Here is a 14,234-nt window from a genome sequence, read left to right on the forward strand (position 1 = left end):
TTGATTATTCCTGTGATTTGTTTGCTCAGTGGAAAAGGAATCTATATTATCCATCTATTTTGTACTTGTGTCTACACAAGGATTTTATTTATTTTAATTTTATTTATTTTTTAATTATTTATTTTATTTATGTATTCATTTATTTTTGGGGGTGGATATGGAAAATATAATTAGAAGGACAACAAATATTACATTCAGGTTAAATAATTTTGATATGTATGTATTATTCCAATGAACGCAATAATAATAACTTTACTTTTCTTGTACATCTTTTTATTATTTTAGGAAAATTTTACATACATTAGAAGAAGGTCAGGGTCCAAGCCAAATTTCATCCTTTTCCTTAAGGAGACTTAAGGACTACTGCACCAGTTTGGAGAACATTGTTAATCAAAAAAGCAAACAAGACTTGTAATATTTTCCACAAATATACAGTTGTTGATTACTGAATAAATGGATTGCAAACTCTTGTACATTACTGTTGTATATTTTGTTCTGGTTAATTAAAAAAGAGAACCGGCACACACTGCTTTGGTCTGCGCAGCGCTGCATGAATCGAACACACCTACTGTATTGGTACCACAACATGATCACTGTAACACCTGACCACTGCAGATTAATTCTGCAGTTGATAGCGTCGCCATATAAATGCACAATCCTCTCGTAATTAGGCTACCTTAAAGGGTTACTCCACCCCAAAATCAAAATTTTGTCATTAATCACGTTCCTAAACCCGTAAAAGCTTTGTTCGCCTTCGGAACACAATTTAAGATATTTTGGATGAAAACCGGGAGGCTTGTGACTATCCCATAGACTTCCAAGTAAATTACACTGTCAATGTCCATCATCAGAATAGTCCATCTGCCATCAATAGGTTTCAGCGCCATAAAGAAACACTGGAAGATCCGAAGCTTTCATTGGTTTGATGGTGTTTATACTACAAAAATGGAATAACGATGTGCCTGGGGTACTAGAAACACTGATTCCATGTATCCGGAGAGGATGGGCAATGGAATTTATTTCATTCAGTTTCCTAAACCCAAACAAAACAGAGCAAAATATCCCTAAGCATTCAACCCCAATCCCAATAAAGACGAAACCGTTCATTACAGTCCTACAGTCCACTACCGTCCTACAGATTTCAGCTCCAACCCCGATCAAACACACCTGATCCAGCTAATCAAGGTGTTCAGGGCTACTTGATAATTCCAGACAGGTGTGTTGGAGCAGGTTTGGAACTGAAGTCTGCAGGCCGGTAGCTCTCCAGGAGCAGGGTTGGAGATCCCTGGTGTACATAAACAAGATCTACATTTCAGTGCCTTTCCATATTCAACTGGTTAAATGTAAATTAATTGAATCTCAACCTGCTGTACATGAATCCTGAATGTTGTCATCTGCGATTGTGACGACCATAACATGAAGCTTCTCCTGCTTGCTTTGTGATCTGTAAACCCTCGCTTCCAAATTAATCTTGTTACCCACCATGTTTATTCTAAAATATTGTGGATATCCCTCCAAGGCATATTTAAGTCCCACTTAAATGGTGCTCCTTCTGTGTCCAAAACTGATCAAAAACATCTTGGGACAAGGTTTTCACACTGACAGCTGTCATAGTAAGACAGTTAGCAACTCCGTTTGTTTGTCCAAGTTAGCAACAGCAACTAAGGAGGGCAGTGCTTACCGATAGATCAATTGAAAGCGTAGATGTGAAGTTGGACAATTTCTGCTTCCCGTAGAGATGCTTGCAAGGTACTTGCATACTTTATCAAGATTAAGTGAATAAAATGCAATATTTGTCAAATACAGACGTTTCAGAGATGTTTTCTTGAAGCAACAGAAACACTGCGGAGTGGAAACTAAGCAATTAGATGCTATTCACACTACTATAAGTGAAAATAGCAATAGCGATAAGCTATTTTGACTAAGTGCAAATAATTTCACTGTAAAAATATGAGTATTTTCTTTGCAATAATTGTAGTTAAATACTGTTTATACTACTTGGTGCAAATAGTGCCAGATATCTGCAGATACCTTACTATTGTAGCACATTATAAAACAGTATGCAATAATAACGTATTGAGTGTAAATTGTAATTTTTATTAAAATTATCAAATGCATGCCACTTTGGGACTATAAAGCCATCCCTACACTTAACCCTTACCTTTATCAATAAACATCTGTGAGGCACCTTATTATCCACTTTTCAAATTTTTCCTTAATTTTTTATTGAAAATAAATTCCTTTCCAATGTGATATGTGTTATGAAAAGGGAGACGAATGAGTTCAGCAAAAGGTGGATTTGAACTTGGGTGGATCATGTCAAAAAATAAATGCTAAAATTATGCCCTTTATTACCTATGCCACTGGAGTCATTATATGAAAGGTGTCTTTTGTAATCTTGTGTAACCCAACCACACATTGGTGGGGGGCGGAGTTAGTGTAAATAGCCTCTGTTATCTCCTTTTCTCACCTGAGTCTTCTCCTCCCATTTCTACCAGTAATGCTTGATTCAGCTTCCTGCATCTGCTGCTGGGATAAAAGTTGCCAGGTTGAGGTCACAAATGGGTTGAAATTTGTATGATGTGTCGATTGTGTGAGTAAGATGCATTTCATACAAGATCTGGCAACTGAACAACCTTGAAATAATATATACAATAGATTAATCATATATTCATAGTTTTTATTTGTGAAAGAAAGAAAGAAAGAAAGAAAGAAAGAAAGAAAGAAAGAAAAAAACAACATTAAACTATTTATAGTTTTCATTGTTTTGTGTAATGCAATGTTAAACTATTTATAGTTTTCATTGTTTATATCTTTTTTTCAGTAAAAATTACAAACATTTTTCCAGTGAATGGTTTCAGTCCTTTCTCAAGTCCGTCATCTGCCAAGTGAAGCTAAGAATTACGATCAATTTGAACATTATTTCTCAACAAGCTTCAGTGATTTGAGGCATCATTCATGTACAACCCACAAAACCGTAAGTGTGAGCAACAGTGATATGTGACTTAGTGAACACAGCTAATCAACTGTGTGCGATCACTGACTGTGAATTGAAAGAAAAAGCACAAAACTGAAGATTTGTAACTGATTTTCCATCATAAGAGAACTAAAAACCAAACATTTCTATATTGATTTAAATCAAAGTAATTTAAGATCTACCCAAATGATTCTCTTACAGCCGTTGAGGGGTTTTCTACAGTCTCCATAGTGAGGTGATATGCTTCCTCCTACAGCTCAGCAGAGGCATTTTCAGCTCCAGGATGCACACACCTTGATTCTGTCTCCCTGACGCTGCCTTTCACACAAACACACACATTCATAAATCCAGGATCGATAAGTGGGTTATGATGTAATTTAATTCATACCATACCATAAGCGACTGTACAAACTGGCGCAATAAAGACATTTTGTCGAAGCGCTGTCTAATAAGAGACTGTGTGTCTAAAGTAATGCCATCATCTAGCACAAATCTAGCTCCAATTACAATTTAATGAATCAACCCACAGAATAAGATGCATTTATCACAAAGCACACCGCAGAGATTGCAAGTCTAGTAGTAGCATTAAAGATTCAAACGGGGATCGGGCTAAATGAATCTTGTTGTGTTGCAGTTTTGTTTTATAACTGTAGAGTTTCATCATTTTGCAGGTTTCCTGTTTTCTCTGTTCTCCCAAAAGGCCAGACCTTAATAAACGTGGAATCAACTAATCACAGTTTGACACTGAACGCATAAGTATTGTCTTGGGAAAGTCACACATAGTTTATGAAACGACATCTAAAAGATTGTTTGCATGTGTTATCAGCAGCATTTGCTAATCCAAGCATCAAAATTATTATTCCTCACACGTGGGACTGAGTTTTGAACTAACTTCTAAACCTAATAATTTATTACAATTATTCAAATTAAAGAATTAAAGGGGTCATATGATGCGATTTAAAATTTTCCTTTCTCTTTGGAGTGTTCCAAGCTCTTGGTGCATAAAGACGATCTGTGAAATTGCAAAGACTAAAGTCTCAAATTCAAAGAGATATTCTTTATAATAAGTATATAAGTTATATAAGACTCATCCACGCCCCCCTGAAACGGCTCGTTCTAACATGTCCCCACATATCTTCATCCTACGTATCTACGTAGAATCCACCTGCCGCACTGTTCTCAAGCCGGCACCAGCTCACTCTAGACAGTGGCTCACTCTAGGCCTCCGGCCTCTGCTCACTCAAGGCCACGGTGTATGATGTTGTTTTGTTGAGAAAGTGAAACTACTTTGTTTTTGCCCAATGAAAACACGACTAGAAATCATGTTTATATCACATTTATAAAGGGTATTATGTTTTTGTCTCGTCACTCCGGCTGGATAAGGCATCACAATACGTTAAGAGGCGTAATATTTCCGTCTCACGCTTGAGGCATTCGGCCAATCACAATGCGCTGGATAGCTGGCCAATCACAGCACACCTCGCTTTTCAGAGTGACGAGCCTTGTGAAAATCGATGCGGTTCAGAAGGCGGGGCATAAAGGAGAACAATAATGTACTGTATGGGGAAAATAATGTTTTTTAACCTTAAACCACATAAACACATTTCATTACACCAAATACACAAAATAGTGTTCTTTTTAGCAGCATCATATGACCCATTTAAAATTTGTGTACGAGCACCATTCGTGCAACTGCATAGGATTATCATTGTTAACTATATATGTGTGTGTGTGTGTGTGTGTGTGTATGTATGTATATAAAGTCAACATATATAGTTTATATATATATGTGTGTGTGTGTGTGTGTGTGTGTGTGTGTGTGTATGTGTGTGTGTTAACTGAAATAAAATAAAACAAATAAAATCTAAATATTAGATGCAAAAAGTTTAACTAAACAATTTACAGTATTAAAACACTTTTGTTAATTGAAATATAGCTGAAATAAAATATCAGTATTATATAAAAATAAATTAAGTACTTAACTGTACTTCTAAGTTTAACTTAAGTTGATTACTAAAAATTAAAAAATTAATCAAAATTACAAACTGGAACTAAACTAAAACTGAACTAAAACTAAAACTGAAATAATGAAATGTAAATATTACATGAAAAAATTAAACTACACAAAACTTTACATTTTTTTGTATTTTAACTTTGAAACAAATTTGAAAAAGCTGAAATAAAAAAAAAATGTTTTTTTAGCTATGCTGCAACTCTGGGTTTAAGTTTAACTTAATAATTATATACTTATAATTATAAACTTATAAACTTAAGTTTAAGTTGAATCATCAAAATGACTAAAATGGAAATAAATAAACCTAAACTGAACTATAACAAAGTAAAATAAATAGTAATAAAATAAAGGATTATAAATATTACAAATGCAAAATTGAACTAAACAAACTTAACTATATTAGATATTATAGTTTTGTTAATTGAAATAAAGCTGAAATACACTAAACTAAAATATTATATAAAAATCCTTAAGCTGAATCACCATAATTAATAACTGAAAATCAAATAAAACTGAACTAAAACTATAACCGAGAAAAAAAAAAACTAAACAGTAAAATAAATAATTAAAATTAATTAATTAAAAATAACAAAAAGAAAATATTAAAATTACTTCTAAATATTAAATACATATTATATAAAAATTTAATCATGCATCTTGGTCAAAAGGTGTGCTGTGTTACTCATGTAAGAACACTTTTTGACTTGAACACGACAAAACATGCAAAAAAAAAAAATAATAATACTTTAAGTTAGATTGCAGGATACACCAGAGTCATACAGTATCAGCAGACCATAATACTTTGTTCTCTTTTGAATTAGTCCAGTAAGAAATGACCCAAAAACCCTAACAATGCCATAGCAACCAATGACAACACTGTAGCATCACAAAGGTGAGAGTTTTGCACATGTAAGCATTGCTTTTGACAAAAGATTAAAATAATGTACTTTATTTAGATACCAACAATAATCCAACAAATACACACCAGTAACAATAAATATACTACTATAAAAACACAAGCGTAAATTTCTCACTGAGCTGGATTACAATTGCAAATTGTTCACAATTTTCCCTCAGCAGTCCTCTGTAATTCTGTCTTTTACCTTCTCCTCTATATTTGTGAAGTACTTCATTTGGGCCAGGAGCTCTTTGGCAGTCAGCAGATCCCCTGTGAAAAGAGACTCGTGAGGCAAACACAAAAACAGCTGTTTTCCACTCGCATACCATGGAAAAGTGTGTGCAACCGGCCTTGGCTCTGAATTTCTGTCAAATTTGGGAGGTCATGAGGAGGAGAAAGAGAGAAAAATACCTTTATTCAGAGATGAATTCATCCGTTCAGTCAAGTCTTTCAGTTTTTCTGGTGAAAGGAAGTAAAATACAGTATATCAACAGCACGAATAAGACTTAGCAGCGGAAACATAAAACCACAGGGCCTTGAACTTCCTGATGGAATGAATCTGGGGCCGCAAACGGTCACATAAATAAGCTGCGAGTGACATGAGTGGGCGCAGAGCAATATTTCAACAATCACTTCTGGTTGGAGCTTTTCTTTCAGGCCTACACACCTCGCACAGACCGCCCGATAGCGCTGACCTTGTCTTGGCTCTGCGTCTCTGCGAGGCTCTCGTTGATCTCCAGGAGCTCTAGGAGAAATGCGGGGTCCGCGGTGGCATCCGTACCTTCCTCCAGCAAAACCCCTCGCAGCTCCAGCTGCAGCAGAACATGCAGGTTACACAGGGTAAACAGCTACTGCAACAGAACTACGGCCTCTGGGCCGACTACACTGTAAATTTCAGTAGTCATAGTTTGGGTAAAATGCTTGGTTTTAAGTTAGCACCCACAGATAAACCTATTTTTCTATACATGTCAGAGTATAAAAAATATAGAACATGGCAAGAGCTGATATATACCGTAAAGATGTTGCAAAATCTATTTTGGCACTTAAACATTTCTGAATTTTACTTTATTTGATTCTAGATTGCTAAATCATTTGAACTGCAAGAGCTCACTTCATTTTTCTTCATAATTTTAGCTGAATGTATTTTAATAATCTAGTGTGAATGTGATTTTTTTTAACTGTTTTTTTATTTTAATATATTTAAAATGTTATTCATTTGTGTGATACAAAGCTGAATTTTCAGCATCATTACTCCAGTTTTCCATGTCACGTGATCTTGCAGAAATCATTATAATATGCTCATTTGGTCCTCATTACAATTATTATTTTTTTTGCTTCCAAAGTTGAAAACAGTTTTCCTGCTAATATTTTGTGGAATATTTTTGTTGATACACTACCATTCAAAATTCTGAAGTAAGATTTAAAAAAATAATAATAATTAATTTAAAAAAAAACTTTAATTTAGGACGCATTAAATTGATTAAAAGTGACAGTAAACACCTTCATAATGTTACAAAAGATTTCTGTTTTAAATAAATGTACTTCTTTGTGGAATGTCTTTTTACTGTTTTGTAATGTAAAGTATATGGTAATTCACAGATTGTATTTGCTAAAACCATAATTTTGACAAAATTTCATAGTAAAATAGTACAATTACATTTAATGCATGTTAAGCCTTCTGCAAATCAAATTTTAACTGTATGTTAACTTACAATCCAAAAAAATGCTGGGTTAAAAACGACCCAGCGCTTGGGTTAAATGTTTTTACCCAGCCTTTTGGGTAGTTTTATTCAACTCTATTGTTCAAAAAATTACCATATGGCTCTCTTAAAATTAACCCAAAATATGTTGTTAATTAAAAATCATCAGCATCAGCAATAATCAAAAGATGAACATTTATTAATAAGCAATTCAAAAAATTATATTATTGAATTATAATTTATTCAACTTATTAATAATTGTTCATTTCCAACCTAAATTGGGTTCATTTTAAGCAAGAAATATAGCCATTTTTAAGCAAAACTACCCAGAAGGCTGGCCATGTACAGTTAAAATTTGATTTGTAAAAGTTTTAAGCACTGGCATGTTTTTAACCCAGCATTTTTTAGACTGCAAGTTAACTTACCATGTACAGTTAAAATTTGATTTGTAAAAGTTTTAACCCATGTAGTGTTAATGTGGAGTGTAGTTAAAAGGTTCTTACTTCATTTTCCGTTAAAAAATGTTTTTCAGATTGTTTCCCCCTGACATTTTGAGTCTTGTTTTATTATTTAAAAACATCTCTTCTTTCTTTAAAAGTACATGATACTTCATTTGATATTCTGTCTGATATACAACTGTATACTGTATACAACCTACAGCCTAGTGTGGCCTCATACGTGCCAAAGTTTTTCTGGGGTACTGTATACAACCTACACAGCTGCCATATGCACAACAAATATTTTACTAAACAAATAATTACCATGTAAACAGCCCGACTCAGAGGTTTCTGCAGCGTTCTGTAGGCTTTGTTCACCAGTGCTGATTGTTCTTCTGAATATTCCTGCTCTTTCTGTAAATAGGATCAGACCACAAAGTCATCCAAATTAAGTCATTCTTCTTACGGGCTACAAAACAATTTCAACAGCCCCTGAAGGCACAAATCGCACAAAGCTCCACACGTATAAAGCAACCTGAAGAATACTGTGATTGTGGTTTTATGAAGTAACAAAAGAAGTGTTATACAAAAAGAGTCATTACTCTGCCCAAGTTTCCTAACTTTTCCAAACATTTATATTATTACATACTGTCGTCACATTTATTTTAAGATATCATGACATGTTCTTTGTTTGTGGTAAGGATTCCTCTTGGGAATGAGCAGCATTGTCAAAAAAAAAAAAACGAAACCCCAGCAATGCTGATAATTGCGCCGGGTTTTTTCCCTGAAGGATCTGGCTGTGTGGGTGGACGCAGAGGGTCTGAGCTGTGATGGGATTCGTCAGGTGGAATAAGAGGTGAGAAAGCACAGAAATGACATGCAGAGGAGAAAAGAAACATTTTCAGCTGTCAGAGTTGCCAAAGCCTAGAGAATCAACATCTGGCTTGCTGTTGCTGTCAGGAAACCCAACTGGCCTCGCAAAGCATGAACCAATCACCAAAGAACTGTCCATGCTGTCTGCTGCTTATAGGAACGATGATAAGCTGCATACCTTCAACCTGAGCATCTAAATAGATATGGACAAGGGATACTGAGAGTGTGCTGCTACAAAGTTTCAAATATAATGCAAAGGAAAAGGTTTAAAAGGTGAATCTGAAAGAGCAAAACGGTCACGTTACAACAAAATTTAAAAATAAATAAATATAACTATTATTTAAAAAATAATATAAATAGTTAAATAGTTTCATCATTGTGGTCATTATTAATTGTATGGCAATTTAAATAATTAAAAATGTATCTAAAACATAATGGAAATTAGAAAAAAGCATGTGTGTTTGTGCGTGTACACTGCAGTAAAAAGAAGTTAAACATCAATACTGTGAAATTTTATAACAATTCAAAATAGCCGTTTTCTATTTTCATTATATATTTTAAAATGTAATTTATTTTCTGTGACTGCAAAAGTTTTGCTTTTGGTAGAATTTTCAATGAAATAAATTCAAACTATTATCAATATCAATGGTGAAATCAGTTGTGCTGTTTAATATTTCTGTGTGAATTGTGATAAATTTTTTTAATCAGGGTTCAAAGTTTTGTAATTAATTTGTAATAGAAATCTTTTGTAGCGTCATAAATATCTTTACTGAAACTTCTAATCAACTGAATGTGTCCTTGCGTTAAATAAATAATATTCATTTTAAAAAACCTTACTGGTCCCAAACTTTCAAGCAGTAAAATGTCTGTGTATATGTGTATGTGTGTGTGTGTGTGTGTATTTACCTAAACATGCTTTCATGAAATTCACCCTGGAAGACAAAACCTTGGGTAACAAACTTACATAATTTCTATTTTTTTTCTTCTGTATATTGTTGGTAATTAACAATGAAGTTTGTAATACAAACTATTCAAAATATATTCTTAGAAAAATGTTCAAAAAGAAATATAAAACAAGAACTAGTGCTCTTAAAGATTTACAATTTTGCCATAATCTTTTGCTATCCATTTAATTTACATTTTTAACTCATATTATATTTGAAAACAAACTCCCACCTAGTAAAATCACTAATATTTGCCTCATTAACTGATATGGCCCACCATATGCTTTGCATTCCTATAGTAATCTTTCAGCCGCTGTTATGAGATATTAAACAAACCAATAAACTGTATCTCAAAATAAATGCTCGTCCACTCAACATCACATTATTAATAGGTGTGCTGAAGTGGAAGAAATTTTGTATAATAGAGTCCATTACCGATGACTTCTGGCTGAAGTTGTCAGGAATGGAGAGATCTTTGCAGCTCCACATATCTTTTCTGAGTTTCTGGGTGTTCAAAGAAAATTTTTGTTCACTGAGGAAAGATCAAAAACATTCGTTTACATACAGTATATGTATATAATTTTTTATTGAATTAACACTTTAAGGTTGACAGCTAAAAGGTAATAAGTAAAACTGTATCTCTCTTTGATGTAACAACAACCCAGCCTTTTGGGTAGTTTATTCAACTCTATTGTTCAAAAAAATTACCATAAGGATCCCTTAAAATTAACCCAAATATGTTGTTAATTGAAAAATCATCAGCATCAGCAATAATCAAAAGATGAACATTTATTAATAAGCAATGTCAAACAATTATATTATTGAATTTATAATTTATTCAACATTAATATTTTGTTCATTTTCCAACCTATGGGTTCATTTTAATAAACAAATAAATACATCCATTAATGAAAAAAAACCAACAAAGAATGGCTCTGTCATGCATTTTTAAAACACAACATTTTATACTGCAACTTAAATTAAAATTACCATGTACAGTTAAAATTTGATTTGTAAAAGTTTTAACCCATGTAGTGTTAATGTGGAGTGTAGTTAAAAGGTTCTTACTTCATTTTCCGTTAAAAAATGTTTTTCAGATTTTTTCCCCCTGACATTTTGAGTCTTGTTTTATTATTTAAAAACATCTTTTTGTGAAATGTCCTACTTGAATGTGTTGGTGCTTCTTTCTTTAAAAGTACATGATACTTCATTTGATATTCTGTCTTTAGTGTGGCTCATGCGTCCAAAGTTTTCTGGGGTCACTGTATACAACCTACAGCTGCCATATGCAAAACAAATATTTACTAAACAAATAATTACCATGTAAACAGCCCGACTCAGAGGTTTCTGCAGCGTTCTGTAGGCTTTGTTCACCAGTGCTGATTGTTCTTCTGAATATTCCTGCTCTTTCTGTAAATAGGATCAGACCACAAAGTCATCCAAATTAAAGTCATTCTTCTTACGGGCTACAAAAACAATTTCAACAGCCCCTAAAGGCACAAATCGCACAAAGCTCCAAAGTATAAAGCAACCTGAAGAATACTGTGATTGTGGTTTTATGAAGTAACAAAAGAAGTGTTATACAAAAAGAGTCATACTCTGCCCAAGTTTCCTAACTTTTCCAAACATTATATAATTACATACTGTCGTCACATTTATTTTAAGATATCATGACATGTTCTTTGTTTGTGGTAAGGATTTCCTCTTGGGAATGAGCAGTATTGTCAAAAAAAAAACGAAACCCCAGCAATGCTGATAATTGCGCCGGGTTTTTTCCCTGAAGGATCTGGCTGTGTGGGTGGACGCAGAGGGTCTGAGCTGTGATGGGATTCGTCAGGTGGAATAAGAGGTGAGAAAGCACAGAAATGACATGCAGAGGAGAAACATTTTCAGCTGTCAGAGTTGCCAAAGCCTAGAGAATCAACATCTGGCTTGCTGTTGCTGTCAGGAAACCCAACTGGCCTCGCAAAGCATGAACCAATCACCAAAGAACTGTCTGCTGCCTTATAGGAACGATGATAAGCTGCATACCTTCAACCTGAGCATCTAAATAGATATGGACAAGGGATACTGAGAGTGTGCTGCTACAAAGTTTCAAATATAATGCAAAGGAAAAGGTTTAAAAGGTGAATCTGAAAGAGCAAAACGGTCACGTTACAACAAAAAATTTAAAAATAAATAAATATAACTATTATTTAAAAAATAATATAAATAGTTAAATAGTTTCATCATTGTGGTCATTATTAATTGTATGGCAATTTAAATAATTAAAAATGTATCTAAAACATAATGGAAATTAGAAAAAAGCATGTGTGTTTGTGCGTGTACAATGCAGTAAAAAGAAGTTAAACATCAATACTGTGAAATTTTATAACAATTCAAAATAGCCGTTTTCTATTTCATTATATATTTTAAAATGTAATTTATTTCTGTGACTGCAAAGTTTTGCTTTTGGTAGAATTTTCAATAAATATTTAACTATTATCAATATCAATGGTGAAATCAGTTGTGCTGTTTAATATTTCTGTGTGAATTGTGATAAATTTTTTTAATCAGGGTTCAAAGTTTTGTAATTAATTTGTAATAGAAATCTTTTGTAGCGTCATAAATATCTTTACTGAAACTTCTAATCAACTGAATGTGTCCTTGCGTTAAATAAATAAATATTCATTTTAAAAAAACCTTACTGGTCCCAAACTTTCAAAGCAGTAAAATGTCTGTGTATATGTGTATGTGTGTGTGTGTGTATTTACCTAAACATGCTTTCATGAAATTCACCCTGGAAGACAAAACCTTGGGTAACAAACTTACATAATTTCTATTTTTATTCTTCTGTATATTGTTGGTAATTAACAATGAAGTTTGTAATACAAACTATTCAAAATATATTCTTAGAAAAATGTTCAAAAAGAAATATAAAACAAGAACTAGTGCTCTTAAAGATTTACAATTTTGCCATAATCTTTTGCTATCCATTTAATTTACATTTTTAACTCATATTATATTTGAAAACAAAAGTCCACCCAGTAAATCACTAATATTTGCTCATAACTGATATGGCCACCATATGCTTTGCATTCCTATAGTATCTTTCAGCACTGTTATGAGATATAAAAACAAACCAATAAACTGTATCTCAAAATAAATGCTCGTCCACTCAACATCACACTATTAATAATGCTGTGTGAAGTATGGAATATAATAAATTTTGTATAATAGAGTCCATTACCGATGACTTCTGGCTGAAGTTGTCAGGATGGAGAGATCTTTGCAGCTCCACATATCTTTTCTGAAGTTTCTGGGTGTTCAAAGAAAATTTTTGTTCACTGAGGAAAGATCAACATATTCAGTTACATACAGTATATGTTATAATATGATTATGAACTTCTTTAAGTTGAAAGCTGAAAGGTAAGTAGTAAAACTGTATCTCTCTTTGATGTAACAACATCATGTAACAACTACTGTATCATATATACTGTATATATGAATAATGTTCTGGCTTTTAAGTAAAGAAAGTAAAGAAGGAATACAACTTTTTGGAAGCTCAGGGCCAAGAATCCAGAAAATACTTTAAAAAATAAAATAAAATAAAAACTCACCAGTTCAAGATGTCAAAATAATTCGCCCTGTCATCAGCAGGTTGGATCACATTACAGGATGAACAAAAAAATAATTCAGCAGAAGAGCCGCATTTCCAGCAGAGTCTGCTGACTGTGACAGTGCTGAAAGAGTTCAGAGACAAGTGTCCTTTAACTGCTTTACAGCGAGAAACAACATTAATGTCTTTCCTGTAAGAGCGGACAGCTCTTCCTGAAGCCAAACACGGAAGTAAGACGAGCTTAAGAACTTGTCCGTGTGATATTAATTTGTTTGCATGTTTAAATCCGTGGGATGCTAACAAAAATCGGAGTTTGTAAAGCGTTATCATGGTCACCCACTGAACTAAATCTGACTTATACAATGTTAGCGCGCTACTTCCTGTCAACCAGAAATCTTGTCAAAATAAAAGTTGTATTTTTAAAACACTTCAAGGTATATATTTGACCTAATTGAATGACTTTTTATTGGTTTGTGGTTATCTGTGAATTATGGCTGCAATTACTAGAGTGAGACAGCGTCTATTATTGTTTTATTGTTTGCTCTCGAGGAACTTTATAACAAAAATATGCTCTAAATAAGTAAAACACAACATTAACCCAACGTTAACTCAAAACTACATTTTTACTAAACAGTTAATTTCCCTCACACATTAAAATATAGTATAAAAAAAAACGAAACCTTTTGTACCCTGTTTTTTTTTACAACGGAAGTTATTGCATTTATTTTCCTGAATTTTATCTATTTTCTACACTTGTATATGTTCTTAATTTTAACAGCATTTAATAATAATT

General features: G+C 33.1%; 1 protein-coding gene across 1 annotated transcript; it reads right to left on the reverse strand.

Moving 5' to 3' along the window:
• Positions 1-5,924: 5,924 nt before the first annotated feature.
• On the reverse strand, positions 5,925-13,839 carry hscb (HscB mitochondrial iron-sulfur cluster cochaperone). The gene is made up of 6 exons (XM_019065019.2): positions 13,443-13,839; positions 13,073-13,169; positions 11,164-11,253; positions 6,557-6,701; positions 6,301-6,348; positions 5,925-6,159 (listed from the first exon to the last, which is right to left on the reverse strand). Exons 1-6 carry the CDS (start codon positions 13,769-13,771, stop codon positions 6,065-6,067), a joined length of 804 nt encoding a protein of 267 aa, XP_018920564.1. The 5' UTR covers positions 13,772-13,839; the 3' UTR covers positions 5,925-6,064.
• Positions 13,840-14,234: the final 395 nt, after the last annotated feature.

Source organism: Cyprinus carpio, chromosome B5 (assembly GCF_018340385.1).
Source record: "Cyprinus carpio isolate SPL01 chromosome B5, ASM1834038v1, whole genome shotgun sequence".
Classification (NCBI taxonomy): domain Eukaryota; kingdom Metazoa; phylum Chordata; class Actinopteri; order Cypriniformes; family Cyprinidae; genus Cyprinus; species Cyprinus carpio.